The 26,307-nt window shown below is 39.3% G+C and overlaps 1 protein-coding gene across 2 annotated transcripts in view; it reads left to right on the top strand.

Moving 5' to 3' along the window:
- STAM (signal transducing adaptor molecule) overlaps nt 1–26,054 on the top strand; it is a gene marked incomplete at its 5' end in the record, with an annotated part of 66,419 nt that extends 40,365 nt beyond the window's left edge. For both annotated transcript variants that reach the window (XM_079699615.1, XM_079699614.1), the window contains 9 exons: nt 88–178; nt 1,975–2,167; nt 4,167–4,261; nt 7,592–7,680; nt 9,687–9,774; nt 10,246–10,300; nt 10,871–11,024; nt 12,861–13,033; nt 25,260–26,054. In XM_079699615.1, coding sequence (XP_079555741.1) covers nt 88–178; nt 1,975–2,167; nt 4,167–4,261; nt 7,592–7,680; nt 9,687–9,774; nt 10,246–10,300; nt 10,871–11,024; nt 12,861–13,033; nt 25,260–25,467 — 1,146 coding nt within the window. In that variant the 3' untranslated portion in view covers nt 25,468–26,054. The remainder of the gene's footprint in view (nt 1–87; nt 179–1,974; nt 2,168–4,166; nt 4,262–7,591; nt 7,681–9,686; nt 9,775–10,245; nt 10,301–10,870; nt 11,025–12,860; nt 13,034–25,259) is intronic.
- Between the last annotated feature and the right edge of the window lie 253 nt (nt 26,055–26,307).

The following is a 26,307-nucleotide window of genomic DNA, read 5'->3' as shown; positions in this document are numbered from 1 at the left end:
GAAGGGTCTTGTGAGTTCTTAGATTAGTTGGGGGTAGGAAAATTTGAGAACAACTTTCAAATATCATTTTCCTTTTTTGTGTGTTAGGCTGCAGAACAAGCAAAAGCAAGCCCAGCTCTGGTAGCCAAGGATCCTGGTACTGTGGCTAACAAAAAAGAAGAAGAAGATTTAGCGAAAGGTACATTTTTAAGTCCCTGATCATGGAAAGAAGATAGGTCTCTTACTTGATGTTTATTTTCCCCCAAGATATTTAAAAATAAAAGAAATAGGAGTTCACAGCCAAAGTTGAAATCTACTTGTTCTCCTTTGTTCCTCTCTTCAGTGTCACTTTTTTCCTCTCCTCTTCCGAGGCAACTGCTATCATGTATGTCCGTTCAGTCTATGTTTCTATAATGTTTTTACTACACCATCTATGTGTCCATAAACAATACCAAATACTTTTTTGTGTCCAACAAATTCTTTTTCATAAATAGTGTACTCTGGGTATCATCTACAGCTTGTTTTTTCATGCAACAATATGTTTGAGATCTGTTTGTAATAAGACATGTATATCAAGTTCATCTGTTTTAACTGCTGTGTAATATTCCAGTGAACTAATAAATATCTGCTGTAATTTATCCTCCTACTGATGGACAGCTGGGTTTTCTGATTTTTTTTTTACTATAACAAGTAAGCTGCACTGAGTATCCTTGAGATTTTGTTTTGTGGTATTGTTGGCTTATGGAGTAGGTACATCTTTAACTTTGCTAAATAGTTGCAGTATTTCCTTTCCCATCAGCAGTGTATGAAAGCTTTTATTATTCACTTATTCTTTTTAGTCTCATGACATTTGCTATTGTCAGAGTTTAATTTTTGTGAATCTGATGGGTTTGAAATGATACCTAATTGTTTTTAATTTTTATTTTCTTGATTACTAGTGAGGTTCAGTCCTTTTTTGTACATTTATTAGCTGTTCTGATTGTCTCTCTTTCTATTTTTTTTCTAATAATGATGTATAGAACATCTTTATTTTGGATATTAATCTTTTGCCTGTTATATCTGTTATATATATCTACTCTTGGGTTTTGGCTTACAATTTAAACTTTGATAATGGCATGTTTTATTAAACAAGTTTTAAATTTTCATGTAGTCAAAATTTTTGCTTTTCTTTTATGATTTTGGGTTTTTTTTTTAATGTCTTAAGATATTTTCCTCTCCCCCAGGATCCTGAAAGATATTTTTCTATGATAATTTTAAAGTTTTATTTTCCCATCTGGTCTTCTATTCATCTAGAACGGAGATGGAAGGGAAGACGGGGTTATGTGTTGCACTGAAAGCAGGGTAGTCAATTTATTAAGATTATGTTACAGAGCCTGTGTGACACATGGTGATGGCCTCCATTAGGGGAGGAGATAGAGCAGACACATTTGAAATCTATTTTGGGGGATTTGTTAGGTGAGACTTTACTGTAGTTATTTCCAAATTCCAGTTCTTAGACTGATTACCTAAGAATGACCTTTGGAACAATAAAATGTAGGTTCTCAGATACTACCTTTGAGACTCCTATTTAGTAAGCCCCCAGTGAAGGACTCAAGCTTGGGACTTTGGACTTCCCAAGTGATTTTGATTATTATTTGGTAAACTTAAGCTATAGAAATACATTGAAAAGATGAAAGAAAATATAAAATATCTGCAGCTAAATTAAACAAAATTGATTTGAGTTTATATCTTTTTATTACCCAGAATATTTAAAATTGTACCTGTTCAGTAAAAATAGTCATCATGCTGTTCAGTTGTTTTTTTTTTTTTTTTAGTTTATTTATTTTTTAAGCTCTCAGTGTGAATGAATGAATAAGATTGATGACATTATTTTTGTTCAATATATTATATCAGGATAGAAGAAGAATACTTTTTACCTTCAGATATCTTTTTGTACCTCTTAGGATTGCTGGGTATATTAACATTTTGGGTCTTTTTAAACCCATTATTTTCCAGCCATTGAGTTGTCGCTGAAGGAACAAAGGCAGCAGTCAACCACCCTTTCCAGTTTGTATCCGAGCACATCTAATCTCTTAACTAACCACCAACACGAAGGCCGGAAAGTTCGCGCTATATACGACTTTGAAGCTGCTGAAGATAACGAACTTACTTTTAAAGCTGGAGAAATTATTACAGTTCTTGATGACAGGTGATGGTTACTATTAAGTTGAACATTCATTTGAAAATATATAACATATTCTGTGTTTCATATTATTCTTGCTGAATGCCTTATCAAACGTAATAAAATCAAATACTGACGCAGGTAGTTTTTCTGTAGGACAGTCCGTTGCTTTGCTTGTGTCATACTGTGTGGATTCATATTTTGTAGCTTAATTTTTCCTCATCTATCATTTAAATGGGTTTTATATGTCTTGGAGGCCTAGTTTACTCTATTCATTTTTGGTTCCATCTTATAGATTGTTAAATTAGTAAAAAAAAAAAAAAAAAAGGTTAAGATTTTAGAAAATACACCAAATATATATATATATGTATATATATGGAATTTATAAGAAATACATAATATATTGAATTAATTTATTTGCACAGAATAGTATATCAGTGTGGAACATATTCATTTTACATGGTGTTATATACATTATATCATAGGGGAGGTGATACAGTGCATCTGTTTTTTTACTACAGCTTTATGTTTACTTGAAAATTAGTTGTTACTGATGATTATTACTCATAATGAAGTGCTAAAATTTGCAAGTGGTTTTTTTTTAAAATCTTTATTTTTTTTAAAGGGAGAGCTGACCTGGCAGGTTTTTTTTTAAATAAATTTTAATTTATTTAATTTATTTATTTTTGGCTGCATTGGGTCTTTGTTGCTGCATGCGGGCTTTCTCTAGTTGTGGCGAGCAGGGACTGCTCTTCGTTGCAGTACGCGGGCTTCTCATTGCGGTGGCTTCTCTTGTTGCGGAGCACAGGCTCTAGGTGCGCAGGCTTCAGTAATTGTGGCACGCGGGCTCAGTACTTGTGGCGCACGGGCTTAGTTGCTCTGCAGCATGTGGGATCTTCCCAGACCAGGGCTCGAACCTGTCTCCCCTGCCTTGGCAGGTGGATTCTTAACTGCTGCGCCACCAGGGAAGCCTAAATCTTTATTTTTGAGGTCAGATAAACGCACTAGGTTTTTTTGTTTGTTTCGTTTTAATATTTATGGATTTATTTATTTGGTCGCACCGGGTCTTAGTTGCAGCAGGTGGGCTCCTCAATGTGGCTCACTGGCTCCTTAGTTGCAGCACCTGGGCTCCTTAGTTGTGGCTCCAGGCCTTCTTAGTTGCAGCACATGGGCTCCATAGTTGCGGTGTGTGAACTCTTGGTTGTGGCATGCGTGTGGAATCTAGTTCCCTGACCAGGGATTGAACCTGGGCCCCCTGCATTGGGAGCATGGAGTCTTATCCACTGTGCCACCAGGGAAGTCCCTGCATGTGGTTTTTAAAGATCAATTCAAATACATTTAAGATTATTCTTATAGTATCACCCTTACATACTAATATGTTTTCTTGAATGGAAGAAAATGAAGTAAAGTTTGAGCCGGTTAGCTGGAAGTTGCACAAAGCCTTGATCGTTCATTCATTCAAAAAGTATTTATTGAGCACTTGCTAGCTTTCCTTATCCTAGGTGCTGGGGATCCAGTGGTTAGCATGGGTGCGCACCCGGGAGTGTGTTCCTTGTGAACATTTTGTGCTGTAAATCGTGTTACTGTCATGTGTGTTCTCTTGTGGGGGGGAAAGTTTCCTAATGTGTGCTAGAAAGAGCACTGATTAGGAATGGAGGTCTGGATTCAGAGCCTACCGTCTATCTTATTATAAAGGATTCTCACGCGGGAGCCTATGAACCATTTGAAGTTGACAGTTTTCAAGTGTGGGGACCTCTGTTTGAGGGAGAGAGTTCAGAGCCTTGTACTAGATCCTCGAAGCGTTCGCCAGCCTTCCAGAATATGAGAAAGAACTGTGTGTTTAATAGTGTCTTATCTTCTCTGAGGCCTCATCTCTAATTTGTAATAATGATACATCCACTTCCTCCATTGGACTGTTGTGAGCTTCAGATCTGGTAATAATATAGGTTAAACACTATAAAAGGTAAAGATACATAGAAATAAAAATTCTTTGTTATAGTAAAGCATTCTTTCTTTTTTCTCTTAGTGACCCCAACTGGTGGAAGGGTGAAACCCATCAAGGCATGGGGTTATTCCCCTCTAATTTTGTGACTGCGGATCTCACTGCTGAACCAGAAATGAGTAAGTATTTTCCAGCCTGTCAATGTATGATAATCCACAATTCTCTCTAAAATTCAGCTTTCTGGAGCAGAGACTCAAAAGTTAGTGCCTCCAAGGTGTTTATTAAAAATGCAGCTCCCCAGTCAGATTATTTATGAGGAGTCATCTAATCATCTAAGAATTGAAATCATCTGTCTACCAAGATTGTCTTAAGACAGACTATAGACTTTTCTTTAAGGAAAAAAAAACATATATATATACACATATATATATGTATGTATGTATGTATATATATGTCATTGTAAAAATGCAGATTAAGAAGTGTTATAGAATTTATGCATTATGTATTTTTGGTATCATCAGTTGATCAAAGGGTGACAAATGCAGTGTAACCTTATAGAGAGTTCTTCCTATTTAAAGGTTAGCTCATTTCACTAGTGTCCAGCCGCAAATTTGGAAGCAGTGGCCTCTTAGCAACTTAATGGCTTTCCTAAGCCACCATGTCAGATATTCAGAAGGAGCCATAACGAATCACGTCAATAATTTTTTGAGTTTCAAACCTTTGCTGACTAGGAGAAACAGACTAGAAAGTGGGGTGAAGGAGGAAAAGTGATATTACTGGCAGGCGTAATCATTGCAGGACATGTAACTGCCAGTAGTCTATCGAAATGTTGGTAGGCAGTTCACTGTATTTCTAGGCAATACTGTAATGAATCTTCATAATGATGAGTTTGTGGCATCAAGATTAAGTCACAACCTTCCTCTTTTTAAGGAAACAGAAATATGTTCTAATCTAGAAAGATTTCTGTAGCGACTGAAATGGTTAGAATTTTAAGTGTTTTTTTGTATGTAAGTTGGTAAGCTACAGTTATCTTGGCAAAATATTTCATCTTTCTATAATGCCAGGTAGAAGAGATCAAAGAAAGTTATAAATCACGATCTGCTTTGGTCATTTTTGGTTTACAGGAATTTTAAGAAAAGATCTTTGTCTCAGTTGTCTTTTTATTTCCAACAGTTCTTGGTACTGAATCTTATCCAGAATACAGACTATATAAATGTTTATACAATAAATGAAGAGTAAGTGCCTGTGTATTAACAGTAAAGATACACTTTTCTTTGAAAACATAAAAATGCTTCTCTTTCAAGAGAGGGCTTTAATAACAGACTAGATGTTACAGATCTTTGGTAAAGTAATGCCCTCTCCTAATTATTGTTGGGGTGTCTTGTGTCACTTTTATAGAGACAGATTGTGATACCCATTCCTTTAATAAAGTTCTCTTTGGTAAACTCAGAAAACGTCCTGTGGAACCTTGTTTAGATGGCAGTGCATAATGTGCTAACTTTTTAATCTGGGCTGATGGTGGGGGGGGATTTTGCTTGATTTTGGGGTTTGGGTTTTTGTTTTTTTTTTAATCTTGAAATAGCTGTTGGAAAGGATGGAATTGTCTTGGACTTCCATTCAAGAGGAGATCCAAGATCTCAGGTAGATAAAGTAGCCATCTCATCTTTTTTTTCCCATTACATAGAAATGTAGCCTTAAAATGAATATTCTAGTTATTTTCATGTGTTTCACTCTGGACCATGTAAAAGAGAAACCAGAGCATCAGAGCTTATACAGTGCAGTTACAGTTCTCAAGCTTGGAAAATGAGTGTTAGCAAGATCCTTGTAGCATGGTTCTTTATGAGGAAACAGAAGCTCATTTCACTGAATTTGTCAATTAGAAGTGCCTGACCTACTTAGCTTGTTTTCGTTTTGGACAGGCAGTAAGATTTCGTGCAAGCACTGTCCTTTATATATGTATATGCATAAACACATCTGTGTGTGTGTAAAATATTATTTATACACACATACACATAATATACACACAAAGATACACATACATACAAAGTAATAGTATTAGTCCCTGAGAGAAAAAGCACTGCAAACTTGTGCATGGTCAGCTGTTAGGATGTGAAGTCTACCATGTGTTTTCTTATGGGTAGCAGCCAATGCAGTGCTGTCCCAGCTTTCTACTTGTTAATAGCTCAAGATATAAAAAGCAAAAATATGTGTAGCATATGGCTCTTTTTCTTCCATGGGAAAGTGAAATCAGCTGAAACTGGTTTTGTATGTAGAATTTTACTTTATGGTGACTTGTGTGGGATGAATATATTCCTTATATTGGAAATTAAACTATTTTCCATTTATATTCTATAGCATAGAATACATAAGTGATATGACTTCTTGTTCTCAGAGTAAAATCACAGGCCAGATTCCAGTAGTGTGGGCTAATAGAGCTAGAATGATTGGCATTCAAATCCAGGCTTTGCCATTTATTAGCTTTCTCCTACGCAAGCGTTTTTAATCTTTCTAAGCCACTGCTAACCTCATTTACAAGATGGGCATATCTCATAGGATTGTATTGGAGATTCATTGGGGGAAATGCAATATTCCATTAAGCATATTTAATAGTTTAATTAATATTATTTCCCTTCCTTAATTCTGCCCCTTTCCCATCCCCCTGATTCTTAATTTTTATGAATACTGATTGACTACATTGATATCAGGATGAAAAAATCCAAAAAGGAAGTTCATTCCTTTAAAGCTGGATGTGTTTCTCAGTATTACTTTGGATAAGATTAATTACTATGTTAATCATAACCTTATATCTGCTGGTTAATGTTACATTGAATCTTTTTAAAGATTGCTTTGTTGAGCAGGAGAAATACGTGCTTCTGGTTTGCAGATCCCTTAATAACCACCTTTTCAATTGCAAGAATAATGTAACTAAAAAATACAGACTGATTTAGTGGAAAATTCAGATCCCTGCCAAGGCCACTTGTAAAGCTCTCCACTGGCCTGGATGTCATTCCCTTAGTTAAAAAAAAAAAAAGACTGAGTGGCGTGAGGGGAATATATAGCTAACTTCCCAATTCATTACATTGAAAGAGCGTGGCCTGTGGGAAAGTGGAGATTTTTCTTTGAAAGGACTGGTAATTTGAAAAGAGGATTTATTTTCAATAGCAGAATTCATTTATGCCATTGTAAAACTTTGCTTTCTGTTAAGCAGTTTACTAAACTCTCATATGTAATAGGTGATTAATCTTTGTTCCAGAAATATAGTTCTTATTTTTAGTGAAGTATCTGTTATGGAAAACATAAAATCTTTAGAAGAAAAAATTAAGAAGTCTTCACAGAATTTCATAATGTCATGGTCTGTCATGGTTGCCTAAATCTGCAACCGAATTTTCCCTTAAACTGAGTTTCTCAGATTGAAGGGAATACAAGAAAAATCCAAGTTCTCTCCTTAAAGTGCTTTTAACTAAAATTTTAAATTTATAAGGAAACGATAAATGTTACATGTTTTACAGTTAAAACGGAGAAGAAGACGGTACAGTTTAGTGACGATGTTCAGGTAGAAACGATAGAACCAGAGCCGGAACAAGCCTACATTGATGAAGTGAGTGATTTCCTGCCTGAGAGCATCATGCTTTCACTACTGAAGTTGCAATGGTTTTCTTCTCTTATTTAAAAAAAATCAGTACTTGATTAATGCATGTGTTTTGTTGTTATACAACTTCAAACAATACAGATGAAGCAAAGATTCTCCTGGAAAGTTCCTCCCTAGTCCCATTCTTACCATGTCAGTACTTATAGTTGTACCTCATTATTTTAATTCCTGCTTAATATTCCATAGAATGGAGTTATCATGACTTCATTATTCTGTTGTTGGACGGTTAGGTTGTTTTCAGTTCTTTGTGTTGTTTTTGCTATTACAAACACTATTATAATGAGACTTTTTGGGTATATTCAAAAGAATGTGTGACTTTTTTTTACATCTTTATCAGATTATAATTGCTTTACAGTGTTATGTTAGTTTCTGCTGTACAACAAAGCGAATCAGCTATACATATACATATATTCCCATATCTCCTCCCTCTTGAGCCTCCCTCCCACCCTCCCCATCCCACCCCTCTAGGTTGTGTGTGACTTTTATTTTTAAATGCTCTGGAAATTAAATTCTTTGTAACATTTTAAACTAATGATGAAAAATGAGATGTCATCTTTAAACTATGTGAGGGGATTTGTAGGTTTTTAGCCTTTTTTTAGGGAATCCAGAAGCAGAAACTTTGAAGAGCGCTGTTTTAGCAAAACAGGTTGTAGAAGCTGTGCTGAGAGCCCCCAGAGAATGTACTGGAGTCAGGGAAAGTTAGGTTTGGCTATAGCATTCCATCGGAAAATGCATGCTAGCGGTCTATCTAGAAACCTCATTTCTCTGACAGTAGATGATTTCAAATAGGTTGTAGAATTCTGTAAACAAAGAGAAGAGAAGTTATCCATGTGTTAGTTGACTCTCACTCTCATTTTACTCCCCTCCCCTTCTTTTTTTGGCTGTAGGCAAACTTTTCTGACACGTGCCTTCTTTTTTAGACTACTTAAAATGAAAATTGTGAATCTTTTACGTTGAAAAATAATATCCATTTCTAAATATGGAATTCTTTTGACTTCAGAAGAGTGTTTTAATATACATGTGTCGTTTTCACTCTCTAGTGATTAATTCATCTCTCAAACGGTTATCCTTCTGTACAGAGTATAGAGTTTTGTTTTGGTATAAATAACTACTTTGCTTAGAATTGGTAGTCTTTAAATTATTTACCTAACTAACTATACTTAGTAGCATAACCATGTAAAAACCATGAATGGAGAAAAGTTTGTAATTATTACAGTAATATTCTTTGGTACATGAGATCTATATTTTGGTTTTTTAAAACTTACGTATAGATACATCTCTACTAATATAATGTATAAATGTATTTATGTAATGATGCCTTCATTAGTTCTGTTGGTCTTACAGCAAAAGATTCTGAAATAGATCTGAGTCATTGCTTTGAGATGCCTTCCAGCCTTTCACATAGGAGAATAGAGAAGCCACAAATCTTCCTCCTTTTTTTTGATGACAAAGTGAAGCATTGGTGGAAAAAGAATGTAGAGTAAATCCTTCTGGTGCTACTTAGAAGAACAGCTGTACCAGAGCTGAGCTGTGCCTTAACTGAAACAGCTGCTGTATTCTCCCTGGTAGAGAAGTAGTAACGGAGCTGTTAGTCACAAGTACTGCCAGCTTGAGAGAGAGGTTACACCTGTCAGCATGGCAAGACTACAGCTGCCCCTAAACAAAGTGACACAGAAGTCCACTCGCATGACTTAAGAGATTAAAGAATTCACATGCTGTAAGTTTAAATGTTGCTCTATTTCTTCTCATCTAGGAGAATTTCTGGTAGCCGTTTCAAAAGGGCTCTGACTTCACATGATAGTAAAGAGAATACACGGACAGTAAATACATAGAAGCGAAATTGAAGTCTTCATATCTGTGCATTACAGGATTAGCCACTATCTAACTAATGAAGTGAGAAGGTATTGTTGCATAATGGTTTGTTACTTTTTATAGTAACTGTTTAATTCCTGTAGGATAAAATGGACCAATTGCTACAGATGTTGCAAAGTACAGATCCCAGTGATGATCAACCAGATCTTCCAGAGTTACTTCATCTTGAAGGTAAACTTTGTTTTCCATTTCCCTTGCAAATAAAGAATAATTAGGATTAAATATAGTGTTCTGTTACAGAGTGGTTTTATATTTAAATAAAATTGAAAATGATATAAACAATGTTAACATTTCTGACTCTTCTGTGACCAGTCTCACGTTTATATGCAGTTTAATTAAACCTTTGGTAGAACTCAAATTCTTATACTTTTCTACCCAAATTAAATATTTTATTCAACGTTTAAAATGTTGTAAAATGAAAATTGGTATTAAAAATTCCTGAGATCAATACAATCAATCTAAAGTATTGATTTTATAAATAGCTAGGAAAGTCAGTCTTGGATTCTGTGGGCTAAAATTAATTAATAGCATTTTTATTATTCCAAATTAGATCTTTTATTCCTTAAACTACATGAATATCCATCAGAGAGTTGCTTTCTTTTGCTGCATTTTCTTATATTTCTTTAAATCTGGTCATCTTAGCCATGTGTCACCAGATGGGACCTCTCATTGATGAGAAGCTGGAAGATATTGACAGGTAAAAGAACATGCGCTCCATCTGTATTGTGTACCTTCTTCCCCACAGATCTCTCTAAACTGCATATTGGAATAGAGCTGCCTTGTATTTTATTTTATTTTCATTTTAAAGATATGCCAGTTCTCATTCACTTGTTTTCTACTTCATGTGGGAATTAAAATTAGACCCATCTGCCCCCACTCCCGCTTTTAAGTGAGGATTTATTTGACTTTCACTATGTTAGTCTGTTTTAAAAATAAGGGTTAACTATTATAATCATATTTGCTGTAAGTGGCATCATAAGGGGCCACACATGACCCATCTGTTATTAATGAGGGAAACCTGGATATTTTGAGGTAAAGTCAAGTACAATAAGCTAGAGTCCTTCCAGCACAGCACCTAAATCTGAAACAGTTTTGGTTGCCTTGGAGCTAAACTATAGGATTTTTTTTTTCGTTACAAGGTTAAATTTTTAATAATGTCTACTTATACCACTCTTTGCCATTTTTGCTATTTTGATGCATCTTGTTATTTAGAACATTATATCATTTAAATAGCAGTTATGTGTCACATTATTGTATAATATTTCAGAAAACATTCGGAACTCTCAGAACTCAATGTTAAAGTGATGGAGGCCCTGTCCTTGTATACCAAGTTAATGAATGAAGATCCAATGTATTCCATGTATGCAAAATTACAGAATCAGCAGTATTATATTCAGTCATCTGGTGTTTCTGGTTCTCAGGTAAGCTTTTAAAAATACAAGTATTTCATTTTAAATTCTCAAATATATTTGAGATTATTTGGAATAGCTGTGTTTTTGTAAAACGTGAAACTTTCTAAAAGTGATGTTTGGAGTAAAAATAAAGTTAAAAAGATTTTTTTCACTTGACAAATACAATGTGTGGTATGCTAGCTAATAGTTCTTGTTCTAAAATATTATTTTTCTGCAGAGGTGCACATCAATCACTGTCAAGCTTTAAAAAAAAAACAAAAAGCAGATACTTTGACTCTACCCAGACCTATTGAATCCAGGCATGAGGCCCAAACATCTGTATATTTTTAAAGCTTCATATCTAATTATCTGGTTAAGAACTACAATTTTTGTCTGAGTAAAATTCCTAATTATTACTAAATTCTTTTGAGTATCTACCATTTTCAGTTTTATAGTGACTTTCTTTAATCTGGATTTTTTCCATTCCTTTACATGAGAACATGTGTAATGCAACAGAGAGCCCTTTTTCCTCTCGTCATGCCCAGCAACTATTTCAAGAGCCCATTTCCCACAAACTCACTAAGTTCAGGGTATAGGGAGTAGTTAGCCAGACACAGCATTTTATCCACGTAGGGTAGCATAAACTTTGTGCAGATGAATTTTTTTTGGACGCAGTCCACTTCTGGAATGAGGGGCCAGCACCCTGGAGAAGAGCAGCCAGGCCTGAGAAACATGGGGCTGGATGACACCTACCCATGAGTCTCGATGATAGTGTGAGCCAGCAGACGAAGAGAAACTCTTCACGTTCAATTTGCAAAGTACAAACAATTGTATTTGTGAGGACTGGACTAGCCGCGTCCATAATGAAGACCTTTTGGATTCTGTGTGTAGTGAGTCTCATGTGGCTTAACACAGCCTTCAGATGATTGTTGTTTTGTTTCCTGATGAGTGTGTTACTGTGCTAACAGCTGCTACAAGTCTCACTCTCTGGACAGTGGAGTTCTGTTTTCAAACATGTGAAACGGAAGGATCTAATGGATATACTACAGAAAATTAGAATATTGTGTGTGTTTAAGATTCAGGGGACACTTAAGACTAATCTCTTTAGCTTACAACAAGTATAGTTTTTAGGTGCAGGGGTACGCAAACAGTGGCCCAAGGGCAAAGTCCAGCCTCCCACCTCTTTTTTAAAATAAATTTTTACCGGAACACAGCCGTTCTCATTAGTTTCTCCATCGTTGCTGGCTGCTTTCTCTATGGGCAGAGCCCAGTAGTTTCAACAGAGCGCACATGGCCCACAAAGCCCGCCCCGTTTACTGTCTGGGCCCTGGACAAAGAAGTCTGCTGACCTTGCTTTAGGAGGATAGCTTGCTCTATGTTCAGTAAGCTGTAACTTTGGAGATATATCTCTGTGTAGATGCCTAGAAACAAATGCAGACTGTTGCTGTAATGCAGTGAATTCAAAGACACTTCTTCAGCATTTGAGGGTTCCTTTTAGGGAGATACAGTATCAACGTAGTAAGAGGGATTATATTAGTATAAAATTTCAAGGTAAGTTTCTTTACTGCTTCTGTATGGAGACAGACATGAGTTTAGCTAATGTTTCCCTAAAAACAAAAATCATCAGAAGCCCACTTCACTGAAAAGCACTTTTTAAAACGCCTGTCGTAAAGCAACTGTACCCCAATTAAAAATAAATAAATAAATAAATAAATAAAATCTACATAAAAAAATAAAATAAAATGCCTGTCACCAGAAGGAACTCAGAAAACCATTTCAGAGATGTAATTGTTGTGCTTTTGTCAGTGAACGCATGCCTGTTGAAATCCGAGGGGCCCTAATGTGTTTTGTCTCTGACTGTCCTAGGTGTACCCGGGCCCTCCTCAAAGCGGTGCTTACCTGGTCGCAGGGAGCGCACAGCTGAGCCAGCCCCCGAGCTACAGCCTTCCCCCCGAGCAGCTGTCTTCTCTCAGCCAAGGAGCCGTGCTGCCTGCCAGCCCCGCCCTTCCCAGTCAGCAGGCTCAGGCTTCCTACCCCAAGTAATGTGATCATTGGCTCTTGTTTGTGTTTAGCGCTGTTAGAACTCTCAGGTGCCCTTGGTTGTCTGTAATCATAAAAAATGGATAAGAAAAATCCAGGGTAGGGCTTCCCTGGTGGCGCAGTGGTTGAGAGTCCGCCTGCCGATGCAGGGGACGCGGGTTTGTGCCCCAGTCTGGGAGGATCCCACATGCCACGGAGCAGCTGGGCCCATGAGCCATGGCCGCTGAGCCTGCGCGTCCGGAGCCTGTGCTCTGCAGCGGGAGAGGCCACAACAGTGAGAGGCCTGCGTACCGCAAAAAAAAAAAAAAAAATCCAGGGTAGGTGTCATCACTGATGCCAGACGGTCAGCCCCGTCTGTGGTGGCAGGTGGGTTCTGTAGGACCCCCTGCAGGGCTGCAGTCCTAGCCAGCGTGCCAGCCCTCTGTCCTGCTGAGTCCTTGAACTGCTGCATTCTGGTTTTAGCTTTGTGTTTTTTATATTCCTTCCTATCATGATTTCTTTTGTTTTTATCTGAGTCTGTGATAATATTTGTTAAGAACTTCAATGTAACTTAAATTTATTTTGATAACTATAATTTAATGCTTTACACAAATTTCACATAAAAGCTGAATGTTCCTGTGGTTATTATTTTAGAATTTATAGTTCTGGGCTGTCTCTTAAAGACAAATATTCCCTTCTTTTTACCCTGTGTGGGAATTTAGTATATATCACAGCATGAAAAACCACATGAAAAGAGACAGTACAAGAAGCTGTACGCCCCTGTGGTTCATGGGGCAAGTAGCTGAATATGAAATGACAGGCCCATTGTTCTGGTCATTTACTTAGAATACCCCTATCATGTAAATGATTATATTTATACATTATATTATTCATAATTTATAAATGCCTTTTCTACTTCAGTGGGCATCTAAGCTGAAGTCATCACTTTGAATCGAATAGGTAGGCTTAAGAATTCAGTAGTGTGTAACTCCAGAGGTCATGATGTTCTGACTCACAACAGAAGTTTCTTGGTGGCACAGGTACAATTTCTAGGGACCTTTCCATCAATGTTGGAATTGCCCAGAATGCTCCTATATTGCCCTTACTATTGTACTGTTCATCCTCCAAAGAGTCACACTCTAGGGATGCTTGGGGATTGTCAAACATGATTTTGTGGTCACTTCTCGTATTCTGAAGTGACCTTAAGATGGATGGTGTTGCGGAAGCCTGTTACAGGCATCAAACAGCAGCAACGAGAAAACAGCGCTCCCTACTGGGTTATATAGCTTAGGAAAAAAGTTAGGTCTAACTCTGTTTGTCCAAGGACTTCTTTTTCTTTTCTTTTTTTTTTTTTAAGTCTCAGTTTGGTAAAAAGCGAATACCCAGGCTTCCCTGGTGGCGCGGTGGTTGAGAGTCCGCCTGCCGATGCTGGGGACACGGGTTCGTGCCCTGGTCTGGGAAGATCCCACATGCCGCGGAGCAGCTGGGCCCGTGAGCCATGGCCGCTGAGCCTGCGCGTCTGGAGCCTGTGCTCCGCAACGGGAGAGGCCACAGCAGTGAGAGGCCTGCGTACCGCAAAAAAAAAAAAAAAGCGAATACCCTTACATAGAAATAGGTAGGGAGCAACTGTTAGGAAAGTAACATGCTGCTTTAAAATTAGATAAAGTGAGTAGAGGTTGGTATTGCTGAGAAGTTAGCCAGTGTACTCGAGTAGTATATATAGGAACCTCTCAGATACTTTAGTATTAGCCAGAAGTGCCACCTCTGTCCCAGCTAGTCCTCTGTTACCATGTCACATACTGCCCTGGATGTCTCGTTACTGAAGATTACTTGGGATCCATTCTTAATTCAGAGCCTTGAGGAATTATCCTTGTAAGTGAGATCCTCTGTTGGGAGGTTCTTAAACCATGACGTGCTGTAGAGCCAGAGCACCTTGTCGCTGTTTGCTGGGGGCTGCTCTGTCCTCTTCTGCCATCTGGATGCGAGACCGCCGTGCAGGACCCGCGCTGTGTTCTAGGGCCTGGCTACTGACGTGCTGTAGCTGTAAATGTCACCTCTCCAGAAACACAAGTACATTTCAATAGGTGCTTTTTGCAGAGCATTTCCTTGAAACGTTTAGCCCTCTTCACTGGGCTAATTGCTGCTTATTCTTCAGGTCTTAGCTTAGCTTCGTCTTTAGTAGAAGCTTGTCTTGCCCTCCCACCTCGCCAGCACTGTTCCTCCTCTGATGCTGTCTCGGGCCCCCAGCACATCGTGTCATCATGTTGTCCTCTTTATCTCCACTAAGCTGTCATATCTTGAGAGCTGGAGCGGCATCTTTCACCTTTAGAGCCACACTATGTAGCACAGAGTTTTACACCTGGTAGGAACTCAGTAAATATTTGATAAGTAAATGTTTTGATGGTAATTTCAAGGGCTGTGTTAGGCCAGTGAGATATATGTTTCAATTCCTTGAAAAGGCTTCACACAGGCTTTGAGGCAATTTTTAAAAAGATATATTGGGAACAGTTGTGTGTGTAAGTGTGCATGTGTGTGTTTTTGAGTGAGAAAACTGATGGCAAAACAAACGTCGGCTCACAAAATTGGAAGGAGTGAGAACTAGGGGTGGAAGTGTACTTGATAGAGGTGTACGGCATGTTTTACTCAAGCTTTCTAACTGCAAATCAAGGTCAAGGAGGAATTTTTCCCCCCGTCTTTGGTAGGCAGGTTTTTTCATGTCCCTCAGTTTGTATCTAGGAGGCAATTTCTTATTCTTTTACATAGAATTTTTGTTTTAGCATGGTCACTTTTCCAGGCTTCTGTCACCCTAGGGTGATATTACTGATAACTGGGGAAGGTGGTACTGATACAGTTTTCTAGACCTACCTGAGTGATGGTGGCCACGATGATACTAAGGTGACCAAAGCTAGGTACTTACTTGTCAGTTATTTCATTTTACATCTGTTAAACACACGTTTTCTGTGTCTGAGTTTGACGTTGTAGGTACAAGTGAGATCATACGGTATTTGTCCTTCTCCGTCGCAGGGGCAAGGTTTCCTTCTTTCTCACGGCTGAATACTATTCATGTGTGTGTTTATCTCTATCTCTGCCTCATACCTTCTTTACCCATTTATCCCTTGATGGACCCTTAACTTTTCCTGTTTCTTGGCTATTGTGAGTAATGCTGCAATGAACATAGGAATGCAGATATCTCTTTGAGATCCTGATTTCAGTTCCTTTGGATATATGCCCAGAAGCAGCATTGCTGGATCATATAGTAACTCTATTTTTAATTTTTTGAGGAACCTCCATACTGTTTTCCATACTGACTGTACCAACACTGCATAGGTGTTCTCTTTTCTCTACATCTTCGCCAGCAGTCCTTACTTCTGGTGTTTTTGATCATAGCCAGTCCAACAGGTGTGAGGTGATACTGTGTGGTTTTGATTTTCTTTTTCTGGTGGATAGTGATGTTGAGCGCCTTTTCATGTGCCTGTTGGCCATTTGTATGTCTTTTTTGGAAAAATGTTTATTCAGGTCCTCTGCCCTTTTTAAAATCAGGTTGTTAGGTTTTTTCTTTATTGGAGTATAATTGCTTTACATTGTTATGTTAGTTGCTGCTGTATAACAAAGTGAATCCGCTATACGTATGCATCTATCCCCATATCCCCTCCCTCTTGTATCTCCCTCCCACCCTCCCTATTCCACCCCTCTAGGTGGTCACAAAGCACCGAGCTGATATCCCGTGCTATGCGGCTGCTTCCCACTAGCTATCTGTTTTACATTTGGTAGTGTATATATGTCCATGCTACTCTCTCACTTCATCCCAGTTTACCCTTCCCCCTCCCCGTGTCCTCAAGTCTATTCACTACGTCTGCATCTTTATTCCTGTCCTGCCCCTAGGTTCTTCAGAACCTTTTTTTTTTTTCAGGGTTCCACATATATGTGTTAGCATATGGTATTTGTTTTTCTCTTTCTGACTTCACTCTGTATGACAGACTCTAGGTCCATCCACCTCACTACAAATAACTCAATTTCGTTTCTTTTTATGGCTGAGCAATATTCCATTGTATATATGTCCCACGTCTTCTTTATTCATTCATTTGTCAATGGACACTTAGGTTGGTTCCATGTCCTGGCTATTGTAAATAGTGATGCAATGAACATTGTGATACATGACTGTTTTTGAATTATGGTTTTCTCAGAGTATATTCCCAGGAGTGAGATTGCTGGATCATATGGTAATTCTATTTTTAGTTTTCTAAGGAACCTCCATACTGTTCTCCATAGTGGCTGTATCAATTTACATTCCCACCAACAGTGCAAGAGGGTTCCCTTTTCTCCACACCCTCTCCAGCATTTATTGTTTGTAGACTTTTTGATGATGGCCATTCTGACCGGTGTGAGGTGATACCTCATTGTAGTTTTGATTTGCATTTCTCTAATGATTGGTGATGTTGAGCATCCTTTCATGTGTTTGTTGGCAATCTGTATATCTTCTTTGGTGAAATGTCTATTTAGGTCTTCTGCCCATTTTTGGATTGGGTTATTTGTTTTTTTGATATTTAGCTGCATGAGCTGCTTGTATATTTTAGAGATTAATTCTTTGTCAGTTGCTTCATTGGCAAATATTTTCTCCCATTCTGAGGGTTGTCTTTTTGTCTTGGTTATGGTTTCCTTTCCTGTGCAGAAGCTTTTCAGTTTCATTAGGTCCCATTTGTGTATTTTTGTTTTTATTTCCATTTCTCTACGAGGTGGGTCAAAAAGGATCTTGTTATGATTTATGTCAGAGTGTCCTGCCTGTGTTTTCCTCTAAGAGTCTTGTAGTTTCCGGCCTTATATTTAGGTCTTTCATCCATTTGGAGTTTATTTTTGTGTATGGTGTTAGGGAGTGTTCTAAATTCATTCTTTTACAGGTAGGTATCCAGTTTTCCCAGCACCACTGATTGAAGAGGCTGTCTTTTCTCCATTGTATATTTTTGCCTCCTTTATCAAAGATAGGGTGACCATATGTGCATGGGTTTATCTCTGGGCTTTCTATCCTGTTCCATTGATCTATATTTCTGTTTTTGAGCCAGTACCATACTGCCTTGATTACTGTAGCTTTGCAGTATAGTTTGAAGTCAGGGAGCCTGATTTCTCCAGCTCCGTTTTTCTTTCTCAAGATTGCTTTGGCTATTTGGGGTCATTTGTGCTTCCATACAAATTGTGAAATTTTTGTTCTAGTTCTGTGAAAAATGCCAGTGGTAGTTTGATAGGGATTACATTGAATCTGTAGATTGCATTGGGTAGTATAGTCATTTTCACAATGTTGATTCTTCCAATCCAAGAACATGCTATATCCATCTGTTTGTATCATCTTTAATTTCTTTCATCAATGTCTTATGGTTTTCTGAGTACAGGTCTTTTGTCTACTTAGGTAGGTTTATTCCTAGGTATTATATTCTTTTTGTTGCAGTGGTAAATGGGAGTGTTTCCTTAATTTCCTTTTCAGATTTTTCATCATTAGTGTATAGCACTGCAAGAGATTTCTGTGCATTAATTTTGTATTCTGCTATTCTACCAAATTCACTGATTAGCTCTAGTAGTTTTCTGGTAGCATCTTTAGGATTCTCTATGTATACTATCATCTGATCTGAAAACAGTGACAGTTTTACTTCTTCTTTTCCAGTTTGTATTCCTTTTATTTCTTTTTCTTCTCTGATTGCTGTGGCTAAAACTTCCAAAACTATGTTGAATAATAGTGGTGAGAGTGGGCAACCTTGTCTTGTTCCTAATCTTAGTGGAAATGGTTTCAGTGTTTCACCACTGAGAACGATGTTAACTGTGGGTTTGTCATATATGCCTTTATTATGTTGAGGTACGTTCCCTATATGCCTACTCTCTGGAGAGTTTTTATCATAAATGGATATTGCATTTTGTCGAAAGCTTTTTCTGCATCTATTGAGATGATCATATGGTTTCTATCCTTCAGTTTGTTAATATGGTGTATCACATTGATTGATTTGCATTTATTGAAGAACCCTTGCATTCCTGGGATAAACCCCACTTGATCATGGTGTATGATCCTTTTAATGTGCTCCTGGATTCTGTTTGCTAGTATTTTGTTGAGGATTTTCACATCTATGTTCATCAGTGATATTGGCCTATCGTTTTCTTTATTTTTGACATCTTTGTCTGATTTTGGTATCAGGGTGATGGTGGCCTCGTAGAATGAGTTTGGGAATGTTCCTCCCTCTGCTATGTTTTGGAAGAGATTGAGAAGGATAGCTGTTAGCTGTTCTCTAAATGTTTGATAGAATTCGCCTGTGAAGCCATCTGGTCCTGGCCTTTAGTTTGTTGGAAGATTTTTAATCACAGTTTCAATTTCAGTGCTTGTAATCGGTCTGCTTATATTTTCTCTTTTTTCCTGGCTCAGTCTCGGAAGGTTGTGCTTTTCTAAGAATTTGTCTATTTCCTTCAGGTTGTCTGTTTTATTGGCATATAGTTGCTTGCAGTAAGCTCTCATAATCCTTTCTATTTCTGCAGTGCCACTTGTTACTTCTCCTTTTTCATTTCTAATTCTGTTGATTTGAGTCTTCTCCCTTTTATCTTGGTGAGTCTGGCTAATGGTTTATCAATTTTGTTTATCTTCTCAAAAGCCAGCTTTTAGTTTTATTGATCTTTGCTATCGTTTTCTTCATTTGTTTTACATTTTTTTCTGATCTGATCTTTGTGATTTCTTTCCTTCTGCTAACTTTGGGGTTTTTTTGTTCTTCTTTTCTAATTGCTTTAGGTGTAAGGTTAGATTGTTTATTTGAGATGTTTCTTGTTTCTTGAGGTAGTATTGTATTGCTATAAATATCCCTCTTACAACTGCTTTTGCTGCATCCCATAGGTTTTGGGCCATCGTGTTTTCATTATCATTTGTTTCTAGGTATACTTTGATTTCCTCTTTGATTTTTTTCAGTGTTTTCTTGGTTATTTAGTAGTGTATTGTTTAGCCTCCATATGTTTGTATTTTTTACAGATTTTTTCCTGTAACTGATATCTAGTCTCATAGCATTGTGGGCAGAAGCGATCCTTGATACGATTTCACTTTTCTTAAATTTACCAAGGCTTGATTTGTGACCCAAGCTATGCTCTATCCTGGAGAATGTTCTGTGAGCATTTGAGAAGAAAGTGTATTCTGTTGTTTTTGGGTCGAATGTCCTATAAATATCAATTAAGTCCATCTTGTTTAATGTATCATTTAAATCTTGTGTTTCCTTATTTATTTTCAGTTTGGATGATCTGTCCATTGGTGAAAGTGGGGTGTTAAAGTCCCCTACTATGATTGTGTTACTGTCGATTTCCCTTTTTATGGCTGTTAGCATTTGCCTTATGTATTGAGATGCTCCTATGTTGGGTGCATAAATATTTACAATTGTTATATCTTCTTGGATTGATCCCTTGATCATTATGTAGTGTCCTTCTTTGTCTCTTGTAATAGTCTTTATTTTAAAATCTATTTTGTCTGATACGAGAACTGCTACTGCAGCTTTCTTTTGATTTCCATTTGCATGGAATATCTTTTTCCATCCCCTCACTTTCAGTCTGTATGTGTCCCTAGATCTGAAGTGGGTCTCTTGTAGACAGCATATATACGGGTCTTGTTTTTGGATCCATTCAGCCAGTCTATGTCTTTTGGTTGGAGTATGTAATCCATTTACATTTAAGGTAATTATCGATATGTTTCCTTCCTATTACCATTTTCTTAATTGTTTTGGGTTTGTTATTGTAGGTCTTTTACTTCTCTTGTGTTTCCTGCCTAGAGAAGTTCCTTTAGATTTGTTTTAAAGCTGGTTTGGTGGTGCTGAATTCTCTTCTTTTGCTTGTCTGGAAAGGTTATAATTTCTCTGTCGAATCTGAATGAGATCCTTTCTGGGTAGAGTAATCTTAGTTGTAGGTTTTTCCCTTTTATCACTGTAAATATGTCCTGCCACTCCCTCTGGCTTGCAGAGTTTCTGCTGAAAGATCAGCTGTTAACCTTATGGGGATTCCCTTGTATGTTGTTGTTTTTCCCTTGCTGCTTTTAATATTTTTTCTTTGTATTTAATTTTTGATAGTTTGATTAGTATGTGTCTTGGTGTGTTTCTCCTTGGATTTATCCTGTATGGGACTCTCTGCACTTCCTAGACTTGATTGACTATTTCCTCTCCCATATTACGGAAGTTTTCAACTATAATGTTTTCAAATATTTTCTAAGTCCCTTTCTTTTTCTCTTCTTCTTTTTGGACCCCTATAATTTGAATGTTGGTGCATGTAATGTTGTCCCAGAGGTCTCTGAGACTGTCCTCAATTCTTTTCAGTCTTTTTTCTTTATTCTGCTCTGTGGTAGTGTTATTTCCACTACTTTATCTTCCAGGTCACTTTTCCGTTCTTCTGCCTCAGTTTTTCTGCTATTGATTCCTTCTAGAGAATTTTTTATTTCATTTATTGTGTTATTCATCATTTTTTGCTCTTTCGTTCTCCTAGATCCTTGTTAAACGTTTCTTGTACTTTCTCCATTCTATTTCCAAGATTTTGGATCATCTTTACTATCATTACTCTGAATTCTTTTTCAGGTAGACTGCCTACTTCCTCTTCATTTGTTTGGTCTGGTTGGGTTTATACCTTGCTCCTTCATCTGCTGCATGTTTCTCTGTCTTCCCATTTTGCTTAACTTACTGTGTTTGGGGTCTCCTTTTCACAGGCTGCAGGTTCATAGTTCCCATTATTTTTGGTGTCTGCCCCTAGTGGGTAAGGTTGGTTCAGTGGCTTGTGTAGGCTTCCTGGTGGAGGGGACTGGTGCCTGTGTTCTGCTGGATGAGGCTGGTATTGTCTTTCTGGTGGGGAGGACCGCATCCGGTGGTGTGTTTTGGGGTGTCTGTGAACTCAGTATGATTTTAGGCATCCTCTCTGCTAATGGGTGGGGTTGTGTTCCTGTCTTGCTAGTTGTTTGGCATAGGGGTGTCCAGCACTGGAGCTTGCTGGTCGTTGAGTGGATCTGGGTCTTAGCATTGAGATGGAGATCTCTGGGAGAGCTCTCACTGGTTGATATTACGTGGGGCCAGGAGGTCTCTGGGGGACCAATGTCCTGAACTTGGCTCTCCCACCTCAGAGGCTCAGGCTTGACACCTGGCTGGAGCACCAAGACCATGTCAGCCACATGGGTCACAAGAAAAGGGAGAAAAAAAAAAGAAAGAAGGAAAAAAATTACAATAAATAAAGTTATTAAAATAAAAAAATTAAAGAAATAAAGTAATAAAAAAAAGGAAGAGAGCAACCAAACCAATAAACAAATCCACCAATGATAAGAAGCACTAAAAACTAAACTAAGATAAACATATAAATCAGAAACTAGTTAGTCGCATACAGCAAACCCCAAGCCTGCAGTTTCTCCCAAAGTCCATTGCCTCAATTTTGGGATGATTCGTTGTCTATTCAGGTATTCCACAGATGCAGGGTACATCAGGTTGATCGTGGAGATTTAATCTGCTGCTCCTGAGGCTGCTGGGAGAGATTTCCCTTTCTCTTCTTCGTTAGCACAGCTCCCGGGGTTCAGCTTTGGATGTGGCCCCACCTCTGTCTGTAGGTTTCCTGAGGGCGTCTGTTCCCTGCCCAGCCAGGACGGGGTTAAAGGAGGAGCTGCTTCCGGGGCTCTGGCTCACTCAGGCTGGGAGGAGGGAGGGATGCAGATGCGGGGCGAGCCTGCGGCAGCAGAGGCCAGCATGACGTTGCACCAGCCTGAGGCGTGCCGTGTGTTCTCCCAGGAAAGTTGTCCCTGGATCACAGGACCCTGGCAGTGGCGGGCGGCACAGGTTCCCCGGAAGGGAGGTGTGGATAGTGACCTGTGCTTGCACACAGGCTTATTGGTGGCGGCAGCAGCAGCCCCGTCGTCCCACGCCCGTCTCTGGGGTCTGCGCTTTTAGCCGTGGCTCGCGCCCGTCTCTGGAGCTGCTTTAAGCGGCGCTCTGAATCCCCTCTCCTTGCGCACCAGGAAACAAAGAGGGAAGAAAAAGTCTCTTGCCTCTTCAGCAGGTCCAGACTTTTTCCCGGACTCCCTCCCGGCCAGCCGTGGCACACTAACCCCCTTCATGCTGTGTCACACCGCCAACCCCAGTCCTCTCCCTGCGCTCCGACCGAAGCCCGAGCCTCAGCTCCCAGCCCCGCCCGCCCCGGCGGCCGAGCAGACAAGCCTCTCGGACTGGTGAGTGCTGGTCGGCACCGATCCTTTGTGCAGGAATCTCTCTGCTTTGCCCTCTGCACCCCTGTGGCTGCGCTCTCCTCTGTGGCTCCAGAGCTTCCTCCCTCCCCACCCCCCATCTCCACCAGAGAAGGGGCTTCCTAATGTGTGGAAACTTTTCTTCCTTCACAGCTCCCTCCCAGCGGGGCAGGTCCTGTCCCTATTCTTTTGTCTCTGTTTTTTCTTTTTTCTTTTGCCCTACCCAGGTATGTGGGGAGTTGGTTGCCTTTTGGGAAGTCTGAGGTCTTCTACCAGCGTTCAGTAGGTGTTCTGTAGGAGTTGTTTCACATGTAGGTGTATTTCTGATGTATTTGTGGGGAGGAAGGTGACCTCCACATCTTACTCCTCCGCTATCTTGAAGGTCCTCTTGAATTCTCCTGGATGGTTCCAACAAGGATGGTTCCCAGGGTATGTTCTTGTGGCAGAAAGAATTCAGAGACAGAGAGGGAGGTCAAGAAAGCAAAGTGATGATTTATTTAAGCGATGGATTGTTAGGTTTTTTGCCATTGAATTGTATGAGTTCTTTATGTATTTTGGATATTTACTCCTTATCAGATAATGTGATTTGCAAATATTTTCTCTCATTTCATAGGTTGCCTTTTCGTTTTGTTGATGGTTTCCTTTGCTGTGCAGAAGCGTTTTAGTTTGATGTAGTCCCACTTACTGATTTTTGCTTTTGTTGCTTGTGTTTTTGCTGTATATTCAGAAAACCGCAGCTGAGACCAGTCTCAACAACCTTTTTCCCCTGTCTTTTCTTCTAGGAGTTTTACAGTTTCATTCAGGTCTTAAATTTAAGTTTTTATTCCATTTCAAGTTCATTTTTGTGTGTGGTGTAAGACAGGGGACCTTTTTCATTCCTCTGCATGTGGTTATCCAGTTCTCCCAACACCGTTTGTGGAGGAGACCATCCTTTCCCCATTGAGTATTCTTGGCTCCCTTGGCAGATATTAGTTGACCATTGATTTGGAGTTTTTGAGCCTCAAGGTTCTTAGGGGTAATGGAGGCAAACACACACAAAGAATGTTGTTACAACACAAATTACAAATAAAGGTATATGCAGAGTGCTTGAGGAGCCTCAGGGTTCAGGGAAGATTTCCAAGAAAAATATGCTCTTAAGACTGGAGGAAAAAGTAAGAATGATTGTCTGTCATGAACAAAGACATGGTTCTCATGCTTTTGTTTACCTGACATGCTGTGAAATGCATGGTACCCATGGAATGGGTGAAATGGGGAGCAGTGAAAACGCGCGGTGCTTGTTGGGCATTACCAGTGGTGCAGTGTTACTAAAGGGATAAAGTCCCTGGGGGGAGAAGTGAGAGAGACGCTTGGACTTACTGACAAGGATAATGGATGGTCCGAGGTACCGTGTTAAGGAGCTTGGGTCTTGTCTGGGAAAGCCCGTAAAGAGCTTCAGGTGGTGATAGTGTTGATGGATTCATAGGGACGAGATTAGGAGCTGGGCGCCTAGTATATTAGGCAAGAGATGATGAGTGTCTATAACTACAAGACGGGTGAGAAAGGGTTATGTAGAGATGAGCCAGTGATTGCCTGTGGGTGACACGGCGGGGAGAGAGTGCGGAGCAAAGATATGAGAGAACTGCTGGGGTTTAACCCTTGAACAGCTGGGTGGGTGGTACAACTTTTTTTTTTTTTTTTGCGGTACGCGGGCCTCTCACTGCTGTGGCCTCTCCCGTTGCGGAGCACAGGCTCCGGACGCGCGGGCTCAGCGGCCATGCTCCGCGGCATGTGAGATCTTCCTGGACCGTGGCACGAACCCGTGTCCCCTGCATCGGCAGGCGGACTCTCAACCACTGCGCCACCAGGGAAGCCTCTCCCCCTTCTTTCTTGATGATATCCCAGTGCCTCAAATAACAGTGTTCGGCACGTTATAGCTATTTACTAAGTATTTATTGAATGCGTTGCATGAATGAGTAACTGTTTCATGAACAGCTTTCCTGTTCATCTCTAAACGGCTGGGTAAATCAGTATTGATCTAACCGAGTGTTCTTTCCCCTGCACAGCACCATGGGCACGTCCGTTCAAGGAGGCACGTATCCCAGCCAGGCTTCAGTGTACAGTCCTCCTCCTGCCGCCGCCGCCGCCCCCGACGTCACCATATACCAGAACGCAGGGAGCAGCCTGTCCCAGGTGCCGAACTATACTTTCACATCAGCGCTGCCCCAACCGCCTCCGCCCCAGCAGCCACACTCTCCGAAGGCCCTGCTGTAGGGCTGGGATGCCTCTTTGTGGCAAATGCCTGCTAAACGCCGACGACAATGTCATGAGATTCTTTGATATCTTAAGATTTGTTTATCCTCAGCTTATAGGAATCGTATCTTGGTCAGCAAGTTCCAGTATTCAAGAAGGGTGACCTCTCTTCAATTTGCACTGACTTTTTAGAGGTCCTCCCCTCCCCCTCCCCCAGAGGAATGAAACTACTTACAACATCTAATTCCTTTCGTAATATGAAAGAATCAGTGCAAGATTATTTGTCTCTTAAAATTACCTGGTCTGCAGAAAGTCAAACTGGCAAGCACCGTTGTGGCAGATGTGTGCATAGGTCGCAGTGTAACTTCACTTGCGGCCACTTTGAACCACGGTGGTGATCATGTGAATATATTTAACACTGTTAACTTAATTGACATTGCTGTTTTATTTTAATCATGAGCAACTACCATGTTTCATAATGTTTTGTGTAAATTTAAGAGAATTACACTGTCCTTTTGAACTGCAAGAGAACAACGCTGTAGCATATGTACATGAAGGCATTATGTTGTCTGTGTTTCAGTTTCCCATTAAACCGAAACTTCCTTGGAGTAATTGTGCGCTGAACACACGTATGTTATGTCGTTGTGTGGCCTCTGCATACTACTAGCTGTCATCACACCAGCGTACAGTAGCTAAATTTTTGGTGCATTTATAGGAAATGATGATGTTCCCTTTTAAACTTCTACATTTTGGCATGATATTTCAGCATACTGTGGGACCATGAGACAAAATTAAGTTGGACCACATTCTTTATATCTTACTTTTAAAGAAATAATGTTAATTTACTTTTTCCTAGTTGAA

Source organism: Hyperoodon ampullatus, assembly GCF_949752795.1.
Source record: "Hyperoodon ampullatus genome assembly, chromosome: 3".
Taxonomy (NCBI): Eukaryota; Metazoa; Chordata; class Mammalia; order Artiodactyla; family Ziphiidae; genus Hyperoodon; species Hyperoodon ampullatus.
Note: the sequence above shows the minus strand (reverse complement) of the source record. Positions and strands in the feature narration are given on the sequence as shown.